The sequence below is a fragment of the Calonectris borealis genome, chromosome 4, assembly GCF_964195595.1.
Source record: "Calonectris borealis chromosome 4, bCalBor7.hap1.2, whole genome shotgun sequence".
NCBI lineage: Eukaryota > Metazoa > Chordata > Aves > Procellariiformes > Procellariidae > Calonectris > Calonectris borealis.
In genome coordinates, this window is record NC_134315.1 from 82,952,840 (window position 1) to 82,974,225 (window position 21,386).

Genomic DNA, 21,386 nt, shown 5'->3' on the forward strand with positions numbered 1-21,386 from the left:
AAGTTAAAATATGTCTTAGGCACATTTAGATTCAGGAGGATTTGCTGTGGATTTACTACTTTAGAGTATTAAATGCTAAGCCTCTTGTAATATTCCCCCCCCCCCAAATTCTGTGGTCCTCTTGATGATAGCCTGTAATCAAGGCTTGGGTGCTTGTTACTTGCTTTCTTCAGTTTAACAGAGTGTTTCTCCTGTCTCGAGCAGATTTGCTAGCGCCGTAAAGATATAGATAGCTCTCCCCTGCGTTCATCTAGGTCCCCTGCACACCGCTGGTGGCTCAGGCTGGGGGAGGAGGCTGCCTTTAGTGCTGCACTTACCTTGCTCAGGACACCCAGCTCTGGAAAGCTGTGTAGAAATCGTGACTAAATCCGAGAGCTGTGCATTCTCCTCCATTTATCAGTTATCGGTTAACGTACGTGTCAAAACATGCAGCAAGTATTTTGATGGTGCAACTGTCCCAGCTGAGCTGATTGAACTTTTCTGGTGCCGGAAGGGGAAGTGCTGCTCCCAGCCCTGCCGCTCGTTGGACCCTGTGCTGAGCCAGTTTCCCTCTCTAACCTGACAATAAATAAATAAACAAAACCCGAGATGAAAGCTGCAAAGCATTCGTGTTTTTTAAAAGTGTTGATTCTTAGATCAGCAGTGACAGTACCGTGTAACTTCACCTTTTGATTAATTCTTTGGGTTTCAGTGATTTGTCTGTACAGCTTCTCCATCTCATCTGTAAAGATAAAAGCAAAGGCTTTCTTAGGACATTTCTTTATCGATATCTTTAGCTAGTGACAATGTTTCTGGAATTATCTTGCTCTCCTTCCCCATCTTAAAAGGCTTGGGCATCTCAGGTCTGTGTCAGCAAACTTCACATGTGTACCTTCCGCTGCAAGACCCCCTCTTCCCCCCAAAAACAAAGATCAAACAACTCAGAGGGGACAAAGCAAACTCTGAACTATCCCACAGGAGATGGCAAAAAGAATATATATGCACAGGATTTACCGGATCCATTTGTGCCTCTTTCCAGAGGCACAAACTACACACTTTCCAGAGTGCCTTGGAGTAGATGTCAAAGAGCAAGGTGCAGAGAGGACTGTGTAAGGCTTTAGCTGAACACGCTGTCTGGCTTTATTTGAAGCTTGGTAAATTCACAAAAAGACTACGTGACAGCTACCTGTAATGGCAAGGTACTGGACGTGACTTGGTTTCTGTTATTTGGGAGAAAACTCCTCTGAGAGTTCTAAACAAGAAAAAAAAAAACCACCAAAAAACCCCCCAACCTAAACCGAAATTACTCTAAATAAAAAAGGGCAGCACTAGAAGAAAATCTCTCCAGAAGAATTGCTTTGGAATCCTGTTTAGAACAACAACTTTTGCAGCCGCTTGTGCATCTCCCTACAGAGGATCAAGAAGTGACTTAACAGTGCTCAGACACTACCGGAAAGCTTTCCCTCCAGGATTTGTGAGGAGGTCGTTGAAAATATGATTAAAGGTAGGCAGAAATGCCTTACATGAGGCAGAAATGCTTTATATGATGTTCTAGAAGAAACAAATTTTATCCCTTTGAAGGGGAGACGTTAAACCAGCACTGATAAAAATGCTCCAAGGTGAAGAAAAACCAGCTACAAACAATTTTAGCTCCAACTCATGTGCAGTCAGTGAACTCAGAGATTTTTGAAGTTTACGAAGTCAGCACCTAGGACCAAGGAACAGAACCCCATTTAGCCATTGCGTGTCACGCACGCAAGTAATTTAACTAAAGCTTGCAACCTGCATGTGTACACAAGGAACAGATAAGGCTGTGTGTGTTCGCCCTTACTTTGGCATTTCCTGATGTAAATGATTAATGGCGTTTTATGATTGCATGGCATTGTAGCTGTTTATGCTTAGCGTTTAGCTAAATGGTTGATTGTCTTTCACATTTTGCTCGCCTGTAAAGGAGCTTTATGTTTTCTCTGAGAAAGGTCTATAAAGTGAGATTAAAAGGGCTGGAGGGCTCTATCTGCAGATTTCCCAGGATATGAAGTCTGTGGTATAGGTGCATATTTTAAGTAAACTTAACACTGCGCATACGTTGTCTGCAGGCGGATTTCACAGATTTACAACACAGTCCTGTTAACAAAGGTGCTCAGACCGTCTACGCTAGCAGCAGAGAAATGAAATAATTTTCCCCTTTGAAACTTCCACTTTGAGCACACCAGTGAAAGTAGGGCCAGAGGAGAGAGGAGGAGGAGGGGTTTTTTGCTCATTGCCTCGCTGCCAAAAGCAAGTTGAGGCTTGCTTGTGACACTGATGGTTAAAAGCGGCGGTGTCAAAAATAGTGATCTCGGGATGAGCACAACAGCACTGCTGTCTGGCTCCACGGGAACTCTTCTACTATTTTACTTCTCCCGCCAAAGCGTCCATCTTGCCGACAACCATGATCAGGACGTGTTATTGAGGGAAAAGTCTAGGAATAAAGATGACGACCCTCAGGAGAGGCCATATACTTTCTGAGTCCATGAGGTGATGGATCTTCAGAAGGGTTTTTAGTTTTGGGGTTCCCCCCCCTCCATTTGCATCTTTGATTGTTTACGGACATGAACCGACTAATCCTTCAGAGCACCCTGCCATCATCCCCACTGATGTTAATCAGGATTATTCATTACCCTAAACCAAGCGTAAAGGCAAACCTATTGTGCCCTCGGCTAGGAGCAGCAGGAATTTTTATGGCTGGGAAACGACAGGAGGCAGCGCTCCTCCGAAGTGCCCGTGGGCCTTGACCCTTCCCAAGTTCTGCACCCACCTGTGGTCTGCGGAGGCCTGTGTGGCAAAGGGGAACGCAAACCAAAGCTCCCGACTAAGGGTCCTTTCTCCTGGCCACCAGTCCTTATACAACTACTACTGCAAGCCAAAAGCTCTCCAGTCTCCTGCTTACAACCACCTGAAACTAAAAACCCAAATAAACTATCGTAAATGCTTTTTAAAGGCAAAAAATATTCATGGGCTGACGCAGCTCTGCAAGTTGCAGAAGAGAGAGGAATGTTTAGCCTTGTGTTGCTGCAGAGGGAGGTTTTGTTGTCCGCTTTTGGGGCAGGCAGGGAGGAGGAAGGTCTCAGGAAAAGCGAGGGGGAAAGGGAATTGCCTTCTGCTTAGCAATACTATGGGTCACACCTGCAGATAGAAGGGATACGTAGCCTTCACCTTACGGCGTCCCGGTATTGCAAAGGGAGCTTTCCCCACGTAAAAAATGGCTTTGGTTTTCTTTTTAAGATATTTTGACAGCTCCAGAAACGTGCTTCACTGGCAGATCATTTTGAAAAGGAGGTTGTTTTTGTCCTCTTTGCTTTGGTGTCAGGGTCCATCCAACATATTTTTTTAGTTCATCAGATTTCACAAGTACAAAGATAACTACAAAAAATATCCGCTTTTGGTCAAGCTGTTAATAAGTCAGCTGAATGAATTGATTGGATCCTTTTCCCCTCTCTTTTCAGGAATGCTTCCGTCTGACTGAACATCTTTGTGCCTTCTAATCACAAATTAGTTTTGCTTTTTTTTCTTCCCAAGAAATCAATCTAAAGTCTCTCTCGGAAGGTTCTGGCTCGGCTTTAAGTACGTAGAGAGAGCAGCATGTTGAGGAAGACTTCCTTCTGCAGATTTTTAGCTGGTTTTCTCCACGCGATACTTGCGGGAGAATTGAGAAAGGGGTAAAGCAGAAAACATGCTTTGTATGCTTTGCTGTATATTACCATCCTGTGTTTTGTAAACAGCGGAATGGAAAGGTCCTGCAGGTTTTTAAGTTGTCAGCTCTGCCTGCAGCTGTTCCTGCTCCTGGTGCTTGACACTAAGATTTCATGGCCTAAAAAGGTATTTGAGAGCTTCCGATGGAAAGGTCCCATTCGAGCCTTTGTTTCTTCCATGTAAGCTAGGGAGTTTGCTCTTCGGGGGTGGAGGTGAATGTATACCCGAGGCTTGCTTGCCGTACATTCTTATGTGAAGTCAGTAAGCTTCCCGACGGCACAAGGGGTGCGTATCTCCCTCAAATAAACGTCTTGTATCTTGAGTCAGCCTTGACACATGGAGAATCTCCTTTGCTCTTCTTGTTGCTTCAGGCTGAGAGCTGGAGCAGAATGAAAACGCTCGGAGGAAAGCGTAGAGTTGTCACCCTGTCATCCGCGGGGAGAAACGCAGATAGGAACCGCTACCAGCGCTGTGAAACTGCCAGCGTTTCCTGGCCTTTCGGAAAGGGTTGGTTCACTCGCTTCTTGTCGGAGCACGTATTAGTACGCGCTGCTCAGCCCTGGCACACGTGACACAGGCTGCTGCAAGAGAAAGCTTCCTGCTGGTACAGACAGGAAACTTCAAACTGATTTGCAAGAGACATAAAAGCAGAATAGTTGTCAGAAGCTATGCTCTCCAGGTAAGAGAAAACACTCGTCCTTGCATTTTCCGAAACTCATGGAACTTGCAGCTCCTGGCAGGAAAAGGCCAACTGGGGCAGTGCTGAATGTAGTTCCAGAAAACTGGTTACTGCTTCCTCTATACCTTAAAATTCAATTTATATTTATTCTGTTACATGAATTTACAACTGGCCCTGGAAGTGGGAGAGAGCTAGCACAGGATGAATTATCCACCCAGCAGAAATTTCCATTTGTGAACGCCTTTCCTCTAATCCCTTTTTGTTTTGGAAAGTTAAGAAAGCAAAAGGAAAACGGGGCCAGACGACTTCTCACATACCAGAATATAGTCACAAGTGCCAGGAAGAGTCAGATTCAGACTGTCAGATGGCCCCTTGGCTTGCATTTTTTCCTCCAGCCAAATTACATCTTACCTTTGGGAGTAATTCAGTCTCTAGGCACATCTTTGTACCTGTGCAATGATCCTCTTCCTTCTCCTTCTTAGTCTGGAGCCAAAGATTGTGAAGGAGTGGAGTTCATCAGATAAACGAGGAATATTTTGAGTGGCTGAGATAAGCGCGTATATAAAGTATTTGAGACCTGTGGATAGAATAGGAGGGTTGGTTTTTTTCAACAGTACTAAGATATCTTTGCAATGTCTCAGATTGCAAGATTATCTAGCCTTTTTGCAGACTTAGGTAACAAAGTTTGAGTGAGGCTATGACCTTAGGATATCTGTTTCATTCTTTGATGTCTTTTTTGGTGTATGGCTTGACTTGAAGACTGCACAGTGACTAGTCCTGTGATGAACTGCAAGATGTTTTTCTGCCTGCTATAATAACCCCTAGGTGCTGCCAAACAAAGCTCCCGATCCATGTAAAGGTGCTACCACTCAATTTTAAATTGATGGCCATTTATTTCACGGCAGCTGCAGGTATGGACAAAACAACCCTGGACGTGTATGCAGGGAGATGAGTATAACTCAGAAGTATTTTCTACTTGGAAAATCACGTGTTTTAAAACCTCAAGCTGTCAACAATGCTACAGCATTCCTGAATCCCTACCTGCCTCCTCCGCATATCCCCTGTGTCTGTGCTCTTGCTTTAGGCTCCGTTTCTGTAAAGCAGCGGTGTGCACGCAACCCAGCGGTGAGTGACGCTTGGCAGGACCGGGGCTTCGGACTGTATTTTTCTTCTTTAACTTCCTTTCAGAGATCATTATCTTCTTTGCAAGTTTATACAGTACTTAGTGTCGTGAGTACTTGGACTCCTAGCACCTCAGTGCCTTGAAAGCAAGCCTCAGGGCTGCAGCTCTTCTGACGGTGCCCGACGGCTCGCGTAACTCCGAATCCGCAGCGAAAGACCGTGACCAAAACTCAGCGCGATGGGGAGGGAGGGGCGACCACGAGGAAGCCTTTGCAAACATAAACATTAGGGTACTCTTGAATTAACTTCTCACGTGCTAGCATATTAAGAAATAACAGAACTGACCTGTTTGAAGAACTTGAGCAGAAGTTGCCAAAGGTATTCCCTGGTTAGGAAATGCACGCATTTTAGATGAAATCCCTTCAAGTGGCTGAACAGAGGCATCCACCCAAGTTCAACCGATTTTCCGGCAGAGGAACGAGTACAATTCATGTCAGCTCTTGGCCGTGCCCCCTAGCATATACCTCAGGGTTTGTTCACATATGGCCTACTTCCCTCTAATAAATTAAATATTACAATGATCGTCCTGGGCAACAGAATTAGCCTTCTGCTAATTTTGGTTCAGAGAGCAGGATACCTCCTGCGCTGGGTAGCGACTTGACCCACTGGAGATCACAGCTCTTGTGTGTCTTGTTGCGGTCAGGTTTCATAGATGCTCTTAGTTTAACCTCCAGATACCCGCATCTCACTGCTCTGTTGGAGGCGAGTTTCCTGGTCCCCGCAGAGATTGTCTTGGGCTATTGTTGCTGTGGTTTCTCATTTTCCACCTTGCTGGAATGTGGCTAGAAGAGTACGTGTTACTCGTCAACATTGATTTTGAAACTAGGTCTAGTACTTGGAAGTTTAAGTATGGTGTAAATGTACATGGGACAGATTTGGATAATCAGATACAGAAGCAGCTAAACTAACTATCTTTCGGTATCCAAATAATACGCTTTTCTCACGCTATCAGGCAAGCTTTTTTACTTCTTTGATTTAAGAAGTAAAGTACATTTAAATATACTCTACCGAGAAAGGGGGGTATGCCTATAAACTGCTTTATTTTAGAGATCCCTTTTCTTTCTCCTCCTCTTTCGAGCATGCAAGCCTAGCTACTTTGAGCACTAATGCAGCATCCTGTGGCCTGTTGAAACTGGGCTGTAATACGAAAAGGATGATTTATTGTGCCAGCAGTTGCAAAACAGTTTCCACTATTGGTGTGTGCTTTTTCTTCTGGCTTTTTTTTTTTTTTCCTCCTTTCTTGTAAAATCTTGAGCTTTGACTCGTCCAATCTACCTGTAGGTGAACAGGGCAGGCCTCGTAACTTTAAAGCTATCTGAATTAAGTTTTATGGTGGCAGATTTCACTGTTGTTAATTATTGCTGCAAATAACAGATTGTGAACGATAAGCTGGCCGTTATCTTTCCATCGTATAGGGAGAGCAGCTGAAGTGCTGCTGGGCTTTGCTTGTTTTCTTAAAGTGTTGGCAGCCTACCACTTAAAGGGTAAGATAACGTCGCAGCCGCGGAAACGATCTCATTTGTTCTTTTCTCCTGCCGCAAACTTTTCTTTGAAGGAGGAAAGGTTATTGATAATTCGAATTGTATTTTAAAGAAAGGAAGAAATGTTCATTGAGAAGATCGCTTCCAAGCTGCTGCAGTGGTGTGTGTGAATTAATAATTCTGGTGTAGTTTTGCTCAGAAAACAAGTCGATAGCTGACTTCTCTCCAATTATTGATCCTGAGGAGTTGAATGAGACAAGGTGTTGGCTCGGGGCAACCTGAACAGAGTCCTTATCATTTCTAAGCAAGTGACTGAACGAGCTGAGGTGTCAGATTAGGCTTGTCAATAAAACAGCTCTTTCCCTGTGAGGCTCGGAGGGATGCTCACACACCACGACACTGGAAGCTTACTCAGTTCTTGGTTCTCAGTTCTTGAGAGTTTTCCATCTCCTCGGTCCTATCGCTGTCAAACCGGTACTAGGAAAACCTCCTGCTTTAAGTTGCAGCCATGCACGGCCGGTTTTCTTCTGTGCCCACAGCCCAGGACAGTGTTTTGTCTTGATGCTTGCTACTGATCCAGCACCGGCTGCTTCCTTCCCCAGACTCCCAGTGACTTCAGTTCTTAATCCTTTAAGCCACTCTGTCCTCTATCTCATTAAAAGACCAGCGCTCTCCAGGGGACGGGGCGACATTGCAAATGGGTCATGTCTTTGAACTAGCGTGGGATACTTGTGTAAATAAATGTACTATTTAAACCATCCCTTTGGGGGCTTCTGATTAGATTTATTTACAGGCTGGCTGTTGAAACTCTTCTTGCCCTATAATAGACCCCTTGTATGCATTTCTGTTAAGCAGAGCTTTGCTTTTGAGGAGCTACCTATCCTGTGTTTGCATGTAAACTAGCCCCTAAGAGCTCCTTTGAAAGCACCGAGTATAAAAGGCATCTGCAGACAAAGGCAAGTATTACTGTATGACTTGATGCAGATATTCAAAAGTTGTCATGTACACAATGAGAGGTAACAGGCTATTTCAAAGAGAGCAGAAACTGTTCTTTTGGAGTAAGGACTGAAATGTTAATTAAGTACAGAAATTAAAAATAACTACGTAATGCTACATAGTATTTCCATGCAGTAAGTAGTTCAGCTCTTCTTGTAAGTGGGGGTGTGACATAGAGGAAAAGGAAGGGTGGAAACCTGGATATTCTTGTGTTACCTGTGATTTAAGAAAAGAGTCTATACTTCATTTAGAGGAGATGAGGGAACAGGGGGAAATAACTAGTGGGTGTATGTCAGTAGGACAATTAGCATTTCCATCAAGTGAGTGCCAGTTGGCTCTAGAATTAATCGAACGCAGCTCGTTCCCTCCCTTCCCACTCCTCCCCTTGGCTTTTGCTGCTTTTTTTTCTCCAGGGTTTGCTTCTATGACTTTTCTATGCTTCTCTGGGCTTTTACAGTCTTTGTTGAAGTGATAACGTGAAGCCCCCTGGGATTCCACCGCCACTGAATTTACTATCAGCCGCAGGTTCTTGGTTACCTCTTGGCATTTCTCTGTTCCCACCCCCAACCTGAATTCCCCTGCACTCGGGCTCGTGCCGTACCTCAAGTCAGGCAGAGGAGGGGAGAAGCCTCGCAGGATGTGGTTGCTGAACATCGGCTGCAGCCGGTCGTACATCTTGTTTTGCTTGCCTTACGGGGGCTCGGCAGCACATGAGCAGCTCTGCTAACCAGTGTGCCGGGCGTAGGCAATTCCTTACTGGAAAGGAAGAAAGCTATGTAGTTAAGGAAATGGTGACTGTGTTTTCAATCCCTGAAAACAGTCCCTTTGTACAACAGCCTCTGGTGGATCCCTATGAATGCTGCACCTCTCGCACGATGAAGAACTCCCTAATGAACAAAGAGAGGATTTTTCTGTGAAACTGAACATGCAAAACTTAAATAGCCTCCTCTCGCTGAGCCTAATCTGAGTACCACACGGAATAAAAACTAGAGCAAAGTTTGGACAAATTCCATCATACTGTTGCTGTGCTTGTTGTTGACATGTCCTTTCCACCGTCCTTCTGTGTTCGCTAGCTGGAGCGGGCGAGCGCAAGTCCAAAATCCTGCATGCAGGTTCTCGCAGGGTTTCCACCACTCTGGTAAGGACTACAACGCTTTCCAAATTGTCAACAATATTTATCAAGTAATAGTGCTCTCTTCGCGACCCTGTAGTTACTCCGTGAAGATGCCTCCTGCCTGTGCAACCTTGATCCAAACCTGGCGGATGTCTGAGTTTCCCTGGACTATGGCAAAGATAAAATCGCCAGGCAGGGGCAGCACCATAGTAAGAGTCTGTTGCCTTCTGCTTCTCAGCACAAACATGCCCCCTGACCAGTTACAGCTTAGAGGAACAGCTTTTCATCCTTTCTCCATCAGTATAGGGATCCCACTACTTACGTCTTTCCACGTCTGCTTATTTCGCCTATATCAGCTGCAATATAAAGCTATAGTCCTTGAAGGAGATCTGCCTTGTGATAGGTACAAGGAAGGACTATGAAGATAACTTCTGAAGCTTATTTTGTGATTTTCTACATCTAATATTTATCTTGATCATGTAGAAGAGGTGGCAGTTTTATTAAAACGTTCAGCTTGCAATATGAGTGAAAACTCCCTAGAAGTTTCAAGTTAAGGAATTTAAGTCCTGAATCCAAGAGTAACAAAGATGTCTTACTACGGCAAGTTTGGTTTTAGATGCGTGACTGATGTGGTTCAAGAAAACCCCTGTATTACCTTACTGTATTTTTAAACGTATTAGCAGATGAGAAGAGAACAAGCTGATGTAATTTTCTAACAGCATTACAGAAGTAAGGCCCTGTCTCTTTCCCACTTGGAGACCAGAATATTTTAAAAAAGCAAACTGGGCTGAGGCTCTGTCTACAGGTTACTACAGAGGCAGAGTTGCTGGTGCTACGGACTTGAGATAGAAGTAAACGACCTTTAATGCTCTAGATTTCCACAGTTCTCCTAACTATGTGTTTTTGGACTCTTTCTGCTAACGAAGAGATGACTAGTGAGTAGAGATCAATAGTCCTACTGAGTTCATGTAGAGGAGCCCTCTGCACAGCAGAATCAGTGTGCCTTCTCGTGAGAAACAATTTCCTTGGATGATATGAAAATAAATACATCTTTTTACAGATTTATAAAACAAATTTTTTTTTCAGTTGTACTTATGGACTTCATCGTTTGTTGCTGCTCCATGGTGCTAAGCTTGAAATTTCAATTGTTATTCCTTAGATTTAATATTCACTTAAAATTTCATCTTTGGCCTTGCGATTTATTTCCACTTACTGTTCAAGTATCCTCCTGTTGGAAGGATACTTACTTGTGTCCAAGTAGTCTCTATTTATGTACTTGGATTATACTTTCCTCAAAGATGGTTTGAAATCTCAATATTGGGAAATGACAGTAACAAAATGCTTATTTTCTCTTTTTAATAAAAAACCGTGATGAGGCATTTTTATTTGTTTCGCTGATAATCTCTATTCCCAATCAGGTTACTTGGAGTAAGAAACTGAAAAGAGACAGTACCTTTGTTGGCAGACTCACGGTGCTCGCTGAACTCTTGGTAGAGGCAGCGTATGCAGAGGTGCTTGAACATGTTCCTGCAAGAAAGCACGACGAAGAAAATTCAGATCCAAGCAAAAGGCTATCAGAATTCCCCATGCATATTTTCTTGCTAGTATATATACACTAGGTACTATATGTACTGATATACTAAGTAGTTTACCTTAAGCTAACGCATGTATAGAGATCCTAGGGTTAGCAGTTCTGTCTTAAATCCCCTTAACATTCCCTTAAACAATCACCTTATTTTCTTGATCTTCACCCCCCACCCCCCCCAAGGTACTCTAAGTCAGTTTTTGTATTTGTGGGTATTGGCTGTACTTCTTCTCGAGGCCAAAATGGGGAGACTTTTGTCAGATACTCATATAAAAACAGAGCACGCTTATTACAGATGAGTAGCCTTCCTCTCCTCCCTGTGCAACCATTTAGTCCTGTTTACAAAATACATCGATAAAAATGGGTCTGTTTTCCAACTTGTGGTCCAACTTTCCAACGTTAAATAACACATGCCTGTGCGTGTACACGCGCACACACACGCTCTGGCCTCGTCAGCCGGCAGGATTTTTAATTCCTGGGAGGGATCACCGTATGGAAGTGGATGGACAGTAAGCTGTTACTGCGCAGAGGAAGGAAGGAGGAATGATTCAGGGCTGTCTGCTGGATAGTTTTCAAAAAGCTTTGGCAGTTTGACTCATCTATATACAGAGACTGGAAAAAAAAAAAATCACAAAGAATGTCACTGCTGGAGGCGAGGATTTTGAGTTGTGCCAACACATCCATGAACATAGGGCTGAAGCGAGATGAAGTTGCAGCTCTTTTTGATTTGCTTCCTCGTAAGAAACAGACAATTCATTTATGCATTCAAGTATGAAAGAACTTAAACGGAACAACATATTATAGCGTGTAGTCACCATAATTTAAGAAATGCGTCTTCTAACCTCTCTGGGGAAAGGACTGGTCATTATTTTGCAGCAGCACATAGCTCTAAGAGACTTTGCCCTATCTGGCTTCAAAGTCCTCCTGCAACATAGATGCCAAATAATCCGGACAGCTTTGAGCAGGCTTTCTCTTTCCTCTGAGCATGCGTTAATCCTTCTGCTTGATGGGGGATATTTGCCTTCGGAAGAAGAAATCTGACTTTGTTCAAAATGATAGTGATGCCGTTCATCTCTCATAGGGACCCTGAGATAGTTACTTTGGTGTGTTTGGATGTGCTGTGCAATGGAAGAGATTTTTTGTGTTCATAGCTGCTGTTGATTTCCCCCACCCATACAAAACAAAATACACTATGAGTTAAGAAATTTCTTAATCCCTAGTATAGTGTCCTTTTCTCTCTTGTTGTGTTGATGCAATTTGTAGGGCTGCCTTCAGCTTCTCCCTAAGAAAAATCACAGTTTGTATTTCATACTGCTAACTATATCCTCCCTATCTCATGTTCTCCACACCTGTGTAACTTGAGAATATCTTAGATAATTAATTACAGAAAAGCAGTGCTCTTTTCTGTTATTACCTGGTTGTCTGAAACTCCGAGTGTGCAAAAGCTCCTGTTGTTTGTTGCCCCATAAATGTGTCTTCAGCGTAAAAGCCTGTGGCACAGCCTGATAGCTCAAAACTTTCTTCTTGGACACTCTTCACACCTTCAGTACTCTTACATTATTCCTTTTTTTGGCTTTAATTGGCAGTCAGTGTGCCTCATACACAAAAGCCAGCAAATTGAACAACATATAAAAACAAGAGTGCAAAAAAAAAAAAAGGCAGCCACAGACCTACTGCTTGCAACACTTGCAAACCAAGCACCCTCCCCCTAACCCTTTTTATATACAGCTGAGCTAGGGCTGCTTAAGTTCACCTGGGACCATACTTAGGGTTTCAGCTGAGTAACCCTGCCATGCCAGTCATCTCTAGGCTTTTGAGGACGGACTTGTAGCCAAAGAGTTAGTGCATAAGCATGACATCGTTAGGAACTCCCCAGATTTCAAAGTTTGTTCAGAGCTTAAATATTGTTCTTGCTAATGCCCTGGTGTTCTCATATTCAGGTTTTCTTTAATTTACATAATATCAGGGTCATACTATTTAAGTTTACATGGTAAGATTTGTAGTGGAGAGCAAGTTTTAGTAGCTTCAAAAGTTTTCCAAGGGAACTCTTTAGAAGAAAAGCCGGCAAGAAGTTTTTTTTTTTGGTCCCACTTGAAAAGCAAAGAAACCGAGTGCACATACTCTGCTCATGCCACACCTGTGTTAGCTGAATTTTAGCAAAGGCCTTGCTTGAACCCGCAGGGTGCAACTCCGCAACAGCTCAAGCTGACCTGAATCAGTGCTACTTCAGTTCCCACGTCCCTGGCTGGGTCTTCCTGCTTTGTTCCTTGCGACAGCGCTAATACGCGTCCGATTGCGGGGTTAACCAATTCGGGGAAGTCGGTGTAGCTCCCTGAAGAATGAGCAAAAATAGGTTGGGATTTTTGGATACTGGTTTATTTCCAGGACAAGCAGAGGGGGTGATGGGAACGATAGGAGTTGGGAACCCAGGCAGAATTAATTTTTGCTTCAAAAAGAATACATGTGGTGGCTTTCAAGTCTTGCTCAATGTTGCTGTTACGCAGAAGAAAAAAAAGTATATTTGATTTAGGTTTGTTTTCCCTTTTCTGTAACTGTGGAAATGACACTGATGCTCGTTTGACTCACTACTATTTCAAAATAATATTAAAGTGACTAATACCTGAAAAATGTGCGTGTCGTTTGACTCGCAGTTCAGGGCTCGTTTCATTGGAGGGCCTCCGACTGCCGCAAATTGCTTTAAATTGGCAGAGCACTTCTCATAACGAGCGATATTTCAACATAACTTAATTGGGTTCCCTGCCAAGGAGGAAACTGTAATCCTGAAGCTTTTTGATGGTGTCACCCGGTCACTGGACGTCTCTTGGCCTGTGGGCAGGTATGGATGAGTACGGGGTGACTCAGCCGGTCTAACCACCGCAGTTTTAAAGACTTCATCACCAGGCCCTGGGATATTTGTCCAACTTCTGCTCCGTTGCGAGGAGCGAAGCTGCTGGGGTCCGGCGGTGGGAACGGCAAGCCCCGCTCTGATTTCCAGCGAGGCTGCTCGGCAGCTGGAGGAGACCGCTGCCGCTTCAAGGCTTTGATTCGACGTGCATGTGACAGCAAGGACCCCTGGCTGGACTGAGCCTTCCTGAGCCGTTAGCCATCTGTGGCTGGCTTGCGATGAAACGGCGAGCAGAAATACAAGTAATTTCCCACTTGCTTCTTTAGCTGGAAATGCACTTTGAGAAACCCGTAGGAAGCAACCGTGGCCAAAGCTTTTGCCAGCAGTATGCAGGGCAGGGAGGAGTAGGCAAAAACTGAAATTTAAGTCTGCCTGGGTCTGATACGACTATAACATTAAGCTGTAGAAAACAAGAATGCGAAGACCCGCTAAGCACAGCGTGTTTCACAGAGCACTCACCCAAGTGCTGATGCTAAGTATTGGACAGCAAAGTTTGCGATGTCCTAGGTCCAGATGCGGTAGGAGTATGGATTGTTTTAAGATACAACAGATTCAAAAGCAAAGTGAAGATCCATCTTGGATCAGTTCAAATGTTTGATGGTTAAGGCTTAAAGATCAAAAAAACTCCCTTCTGCCATAAACGCTTAATCCTTTGTTAGTATTCTGCTTGATTTTCACCACCCAGCTTTTAAGTTTCCCCCTTCTAATCTGCAGTATGCCTTACGGATGAAATAAATATTGCCAGGTAATGAAATCTCATTTTCTATTAAAGGATCATTGCAGGTCACTCTGTGACAGTGACGTGACGGCTTTACTTGCTGCAAAACTAGCTTGCTGCTTTTTGGCACAGACAGACTCGCTCCGTTTATGCCGTGTCTGAAATGCTAGGACTGTGATCTGGATTCACGTGTGTATCATGTAAAATTTGTAGAGTAGCATGCTAGATAATACACTCGGTGCTACTCGAGGCAATTCGGCTTTAATACAAAGTGCGGTAGCGTTGCGATGTGCTTCCTCGCAGGCGTTGGGACTGGGACCGTGCTCTCCGCAGCTGCCAGGGACTGCAAGCTCTCCCAGTGCTCTGGTCTTGGCCCCCCCGTCTCGGCAGCGATTCGCGGCTCTGCTGGATGTCTCTGGTCGGTTCCAGGGGTCTAGCAAAATCCAGGAAGAGCCGTGTCGAGACTCGCTGGAATGTGGATTAGTTTCATACGTGTCTAAGGGCAAGGATGCCCGGGAGAAAAGGTGAAATGGGGCTCTCGTGGCTCTCGGCAGAGGCTGCGAGGAATCTGTTCTTGGGGCCGGGGCTGCTCCGTGCTTCTGCACATGCACGTATTCAGCAGTGAAGATAAATCCGGCAAACCCCGAGCACTGGAGATACAGCACTTCCGAAGCATAGCCTGTAACTCTGATTGTGTCGGGAAGTACCGTTCCCGATTTTGGGGTTCTGAAACGAGAATCGAAGGATTTCAGGTCTAATCCCGTGTCCTTAAGTAATCTGTTTCATTCATCGCCTCGAACTGAATTGCTGCAGCTGAGCAGCATGAGCGCAGAATCTTCTTACCCTGTAGCTTTCCTCGCCGTATGACTTCACCTGTAAATAGAGGTCAGCTATAATTAGACGTGGGGCTCGCATCTGCCCTGCGCTTGCAACAGGGAGCCTTAATTCAGCATGAATGGAATTTCCTTGGGTGTTCGTCGGGGAAGGAAGCACCAGACCTGTAACTGAGACCCTTCGCAGGGGACGACCCTGACAACTGCTCCGGTGCAACGCTGGAATGCTGTTTTGGCTATCTGCATCAGTTAGAAAAAACTGCAGTACTTTAAGCTCGTAAAGGGGACGTGTGTGATCTTTGTTTAGTTGGACAAGCTGAAAAAAAACCTGAACTCGTTTCCTCAAATTCTTCATAGTTTTCTGTCTTGGCAGTTCAGCAAACCAAACGAGTAATAGTTGTTTGAAGAGCTTCACAGCTATTGCAGCCGGTTGTAGTAGAGACGTATGTATGAGGGAAAAAATGCATCCTGTAGACCATCTGCTTTAGATTTGTATAAAATCAAGGTTTGTGTATTTTGTGTGTCTGGGGAGGAAAAGACCAATGAACAGCAAATTCAGCTAACCTCATGTTTTTAAACCAAACAACCCCTCTCCCCCCCAGTCTTTTTCCGCACGATGGTCTGGGGAGGTATGGAGGGAAACTTCTCCCTGTGTCATCTGGAAAGTGTATGTTTTTTGAATGGGACATCAGAGCTTTCTTCTGACAAGAATCTGGAAAACGAGATCAGTTGAATCTGTGTGTGCGCACGCTCACCCTTAAGTCCTGAGTGCATCTGATATTAAAGTTTTGGACTGGGCTGAAGCCCTGTATGCGTAAGAACAGCTAATGAGAATTTTACCTGAGCTTGTTTTATGTCTCCTTTATGTCTCCTCCTCCTAAGGCCATTAGGAGTAAAAAGGTCTTGACTGATACTGAGCATGAAAAAGCACAAAGCAGAAAAGCTAATTGAGCTAATTCCCCTTCAGACTGCAATTTCAAGTCTTGTATAAGTGGAATGCAAAAGTAGGACTTTGTTTGTTGAAAATAATTGCTATAAAAGCAAAGAGAAGAGCCTTCCCTTCGATCGTAGGTTCCCTGGGAAAACTACAGGAGGGAGCAATCCGTGTTTCGCCGTGAACAGCGAAACGCCGTCATCTTGTCTGCAGGTTCTGCACACGGCAAATAACTCAGCGATGACGTAGGTTATGCTTCGGTCTGGGGGATAAACTAGGAAATCCAGAAACTCTGCATCGGGGCAGTACAAGGTAACACTGTGCGTGACTGCAGAAAACCAAACTTTGTAGGAAGAAATGCCCTTTTCCGTTACAGGCCCTTATTCTGCAAAGGTCTGAGCACCTGCTTAACTCCATGCGCTGGGAGCACTTGGGCTGACGTCAGCATAATATTTATTGTACGTAAACTCCAGGGCGTGTGTTTTTACAGAGTGTCACTGGGGAAGGTAATCTCCTGGTGGGCTAGAAATGAAGAAGTGTTGTCGAGTGGCAGACGGTAATGGTTGTGATGGTCTTTCAGACTAACAGGGATGCCAAAGGAAAAATATGATCCTCCAGATCCTCGCAGAATTTACACCATCATGTCAGCAGAAGAGGTAGCCAACGGGAAGAAGTCGCACTGGGCTGAATTAGAGATCTCGGGTGAGTTGATTCGGTTTTGAATTTTGGTTCGGCGGAGTTGTTGGTGCCCCGGCATCGCACCAGACGCTTTCAGGTAGGGGATCCTGTTGTGAAAACGGTTTTTCTGAGCTGGGGGAGGAGGAGTAACTGACTTACCGGATTGCCTTCGAGCTTGGCTGGCTCACATTCAGCCCGGTTGATTTAAAACACCAACTCAGACTGGACGCGAGTTTTTGGGTAGCACGGCTGCTTCCCTAGAACTGTGCCTCTGTCTCTATCCTTTTAACTGGGAGGGTTAGATAATTATTTCAAGTCTGCTCGTAGAAAAGATACACAAAGGTATCTTCTGCAAGCGTCACTGAGTGTTCCAGTGAAGCGGTAGGGTTTCCACACTGGGAATCCCACATTCTTACATTCCCCATAGTTTGTATCTGATGATTTGAGAGCGCAAATCTGACTGAAGAGGTGGTTCTTCGCTTTTCTTCTTTAGGTAGAGTGCGGAGCTTAAGTACGTCACTTTGGTCGCTGACGCACTTGACTGCTCTGCACCTCAATGACAATAATCTTACTCGCATTCCACCTGATATTGCCAAGCTTCATAATCTGGTTTACCTGGATCTGTCATCCAACAAACTCAGAAGTTTACCAGCAGAACTAGGAAACATGGTATCTCTCAGGTGAGAGAAATTATTCTGGTTAACTTTTCAAAAATCTATATTCTGGCATTGGGACCGAGAATTTTATTTTGCTTTCCATTCTTGGATTTAAAATAATTCTGAAAAATTCAAGATTGGTGCAAAGCTTCAGTTCTAATAATTACTTTTGGGTTCATTACCCTTCTTTTCTGATCTCTACAGACACATGTCTGTAAGCTATGTAGTCTTCTGCTCCGAAACATTCTTTGAGACTTGGTGATTGCCGGCTGTTTAAATTCTCCCTGATTTAATTTTGTGTTTTGGGGTTTTTGTGGCTTTTTTTTCCCTAATGAAAGTATTTCGATCGTGCTTTGAAATGGGAAGATTGGCATATCTTTCCATAATAGAAAAAAATTCAGGGTGAAAAGTGTCATCTTTGAAGATGAGCAGCATATAGCGCTTTAAGAGTTTTCTTCTGAAGTGATACTCATCAAAAGTGTTTTTGCATTTGCTGCAGGGAATTGCTTTTAAATAACAATCTGTTACGGGTTTTGCCTTATGAACTTGGACGGCTCTTCCAGCTACAAACCCTAGGTTTGAAAGGTGAGCGAGTTCTTTGCAGTTAAATATTCCTAGGAGTACTCTTGAATTACTGAGGGGGTTGGGCTCAAAAGCTTTGTGTATTACCTCAACATTTGCTTACAGTTTATTTGAGATGCTTAGCTTGTAGCAAAAATGACCAGCCAGTTTGGAAAACAATGCTTTTCTTTTTTAAAGCTATTAAACTTCCTTACGAGCCTATTTCAAATCTGTAGCTAGGTAAATAAACCCTTTAACCTACTGTATTATTGATTGAGGTGAGTCGAAGGAAGAAAGTCTATGTGTGCTAGCGATTTCCATAGCATCTGTTACTGTGGTATTCTACAGTTCCAAGTTAAGCAACCTAAATATCTTTGGAGTCAATTTGTCTGTTCTCATTATGGGAGATTTTCTTTGGTTGGAAAGCCTCAAGAAAGTCAGGCAGCTAATCACCCAGTTGTTGTTTTATGCTGTTGGCAGGCAATCCTTTATCACAAGATATTCTCAGCCTCTACCAGGATCCAGACGGAACTCGAAAGCTACTGAACTACATGCTTGACAATCTAGCAGGTGACAGCCCTACAAATCTGATTGACAGAAGTGGTTTAAAAGCATGCATTTCTGACAGTATTTGCTGCTAAAACAAGAATCTGAACCGCTGAAGGGAGAGTATTTTCTAACCGCTTTTGCGCTTTTGTCAAGTGGTTCCGGTCGTACACACAAACACACGCTCGCACACAGTGGAAGAGGTTGACGTGTATTGTCTAAGCTTTTCCCGTGTTACCACGTTACAGCCAGGTGTTCCAACTGTTCTGTTTGAAACCCTTCGATTACCAACAAATTGCAAAGTCTTCCTTGCTGAAGCCATTTCGATACTTTCCGCTAGAAATTATTATCCGAATGCAAGCAGAATGTCAAATTTAGATCTAGAAATACCAAAGTGATTCAGAATATCCAGTACCTGACTTAAATCCTGCTTCGTGGTTCTGTAACTGAGCTTTCTGTTTTGCCGCTTGATGGCTACTAAGTTAAAACATTGCAGGAACGATGGATATAGGGTGAGGTTCTCGGAGAAGGGGAATATAAGATGTCTGAACCGCTACAGGATTTACCCCTCCTTCTTCAGCAGTATATTCAAGGTGCAGGAGTATTTCGGTGGTGCTTCTAGATCTGAAAGCAAGAGACAAAAATAGTCGTGAATCTTATAACTGACAAATTTGCTCTTACTATAGCTAGCCATTTAAATGATTTTTGCCTCCCCTGGAGTGTAAAAAGACTTGGGGAGTTGGGATTGCAAAGCACAGTGTGGAACATGATTGTTCAGTCATCATTTTGACTTAGAAATTTTAGCTTACAAATATAAACCCTGAATTACTCACTGTTTTAAATTTTTTTTAGTTCATCCAGAGCAGCTGCCTCCAAGGCCATGGATTACTTTAAAAGAACGAGACCAAATTCTGCCCTCAGGTAAATCTGTGGTTCTTTTCCCTATGTTCACACAATGATGCGCTGAAAAACTTTTGTTTGGCTTTATTTTCTGAGAAGTCTTCTGCCTTACATGGATCAGATTGAAAATAGCAAATTGTGTTCATTTGTACTAAAACAATTAACATATGGCTATGCTGTAAATATCATTTTTGTAATTTGAATGGGATGCCAGTCATTTCTTTTCCATATTAGGCTTTTTCATAACTGTTCCAGCCACTGATGCCCAAGCAAAAGAGTTTTTTTTTAAAAAGTAATTTCTCAGAAATAATGAGAACTGTAAAATAACTGTATACAAATGCCGTGTCCATGCACAGGCCGGCTGAAGTGAGACTTTGAGAAGTCCTTGTCTGCAAGTGAACCCGTGGAGCGCCTGGTGCTGAAGTTAGTTTAATGCCCTCTATTGTTGCTTTTGGTAAAGTTCAAGAGGCGGCGTTTCTTTAGGCTGTCCAAATCCAGTGGCTCTTCTTCCCCTGTGCATCCTGAATATAGCCCTCAAAAAGCATCCGTGAGCTTGTATAAAAAAAGAAAAATGCTAATATTGTTATTGCAGAAGATCAGATTAATAACCAGCAAGAATAACGTGGCAGTCCTCTATACTTTTTCTTTTTAGAAGCGTGAAGATGGCAGGTCTTCAAAACTTAACTCGATTGCGTGTTAGGCAGGCTAATGTTGCAGTTGAGATCATCTGTCACTTTTTTTATATTAAAGAACAACAAACCAGAAAAAAAAAATGGGAAGAAACAGGAAATGCCAAAAGTCTTGTAAGCCACCACAACATTAAGTTCTGCATTTCTGTTTCAAATTCCCTTCCAAATCAGTGTCTCAGTGGAGTTTTACAGACTTTGGTTTTATTTTTTAAATCAAACTTCCTGAGCAGAAACAGAATTCAGAAGTCATTAGAAAGCACAGTGTTAGGCGAGCGAGCTGTGGAATATTTCATGGTGGAAACTGTAACAAGCCAATTGGTTGTTATTATCAAATTGAAACAACGGAACAGCAGAAATCTTCTTTGACTATGAATATAAAAAAATACAGGTGTGGGGTAGCCTTGTAGTAAAACCTCACTTCTTTCCCTGTAAATATGGGCAGTCTTTTCCCAGCGGCATAGTGCTAGGGTGTTACATTTACCTATCTTTTTTAATTGGTATAAAATCTAAGGGAGTTGAGAAGTTTGTGTGTGAAAAAAGTGTGTTTCGAGTTGAATGATCTGATGAGCTGCACGCTGACTTCTCTCTTTTTTTACAAAATGCGACCAAATAATGTATTAGGTGCTTGCTAATTTTTGACTTAATTTCTCCTTCTTTTCCCTGCCCTCACCCAAACCTCTCTCTCCCCTTTAGACTTGACAGACACAGATACAACTTGATACAACTTAGAAATGTTGTACAGGTGCTAGGAAAATTGGACAAATGTTTTGGAATCGGACTGCCTAAAAATGAAGCATTCTAAAGCAGCATTTCTCTCTGATGCTGTGGTATCATGACATAGCAACAGCTTCTTTAGCAGCTTGCTTTTCCTTTTGCTTTAGAACCGTACACGTCACTTAAGCCTGAAGTTGCTGTATCAAGGCAGCTCATGCAATAAATACTGGGTTTTGACTCCATCCCCGAAATGGCTGCTACTTTCCCTCTCCTTACCCCCAAATCCAGGGAAAGACTGTTCCTAATTGTTGCCGAGCCCATCCTCAAACGTCACGAAGAATTGACTGCAAAATGGGATTGCGTTGCCTTGTTACGCACGTGACGCCGTCTCATTTTGGTAGCAATGCTGATTTTTTTTCAGGAAGAGTTTACCCTTTCACGGTAGCTGCTGGCTCAGCAGAGCCTTTTTTACTCCTGCTCATGAAACTCTCGGTGGAATAAGCC

General features: G+C 43.5%; 1 protein-coding gene across 6 annotated transcripts in view; it reads left to right on the plus strand.

The window, feature by feature from the left end:
• CNOT6L (CCR4-NOT transcription complex subunit 6 like) overlaps positions 1-21,386 on the plus strand; it is a 34,251-nt gene that overhangs the window by 3,621 nt on the left and 9,244 nt on the right. For 3 of the 6 annotated variants that reach the window (XM_075150366.1, XM_075150363.1, XM_075150367.1), the window contains 5 exons: positions 16,719-16,840; positions 17,310-17,496; positions 17,972-18,057; positions 18,514-18,603; positions 19,432-19,500. In XM_075150366.1, the coding sequence (XP_075006467.1) occupies positions 16,729-16,840; positions 17,310-17,496; positions 17,972-18,057; positions 18,514-18,603; positions 19,432-19,500 (544 nt within the window). In that variant the 5' untranslated portion in view covers positions 16,719-16,728. The other 3 variants (XM_075150362.1, XM_075150361.1, XM_075150365.1) reach the window with 3 other exon arrangements.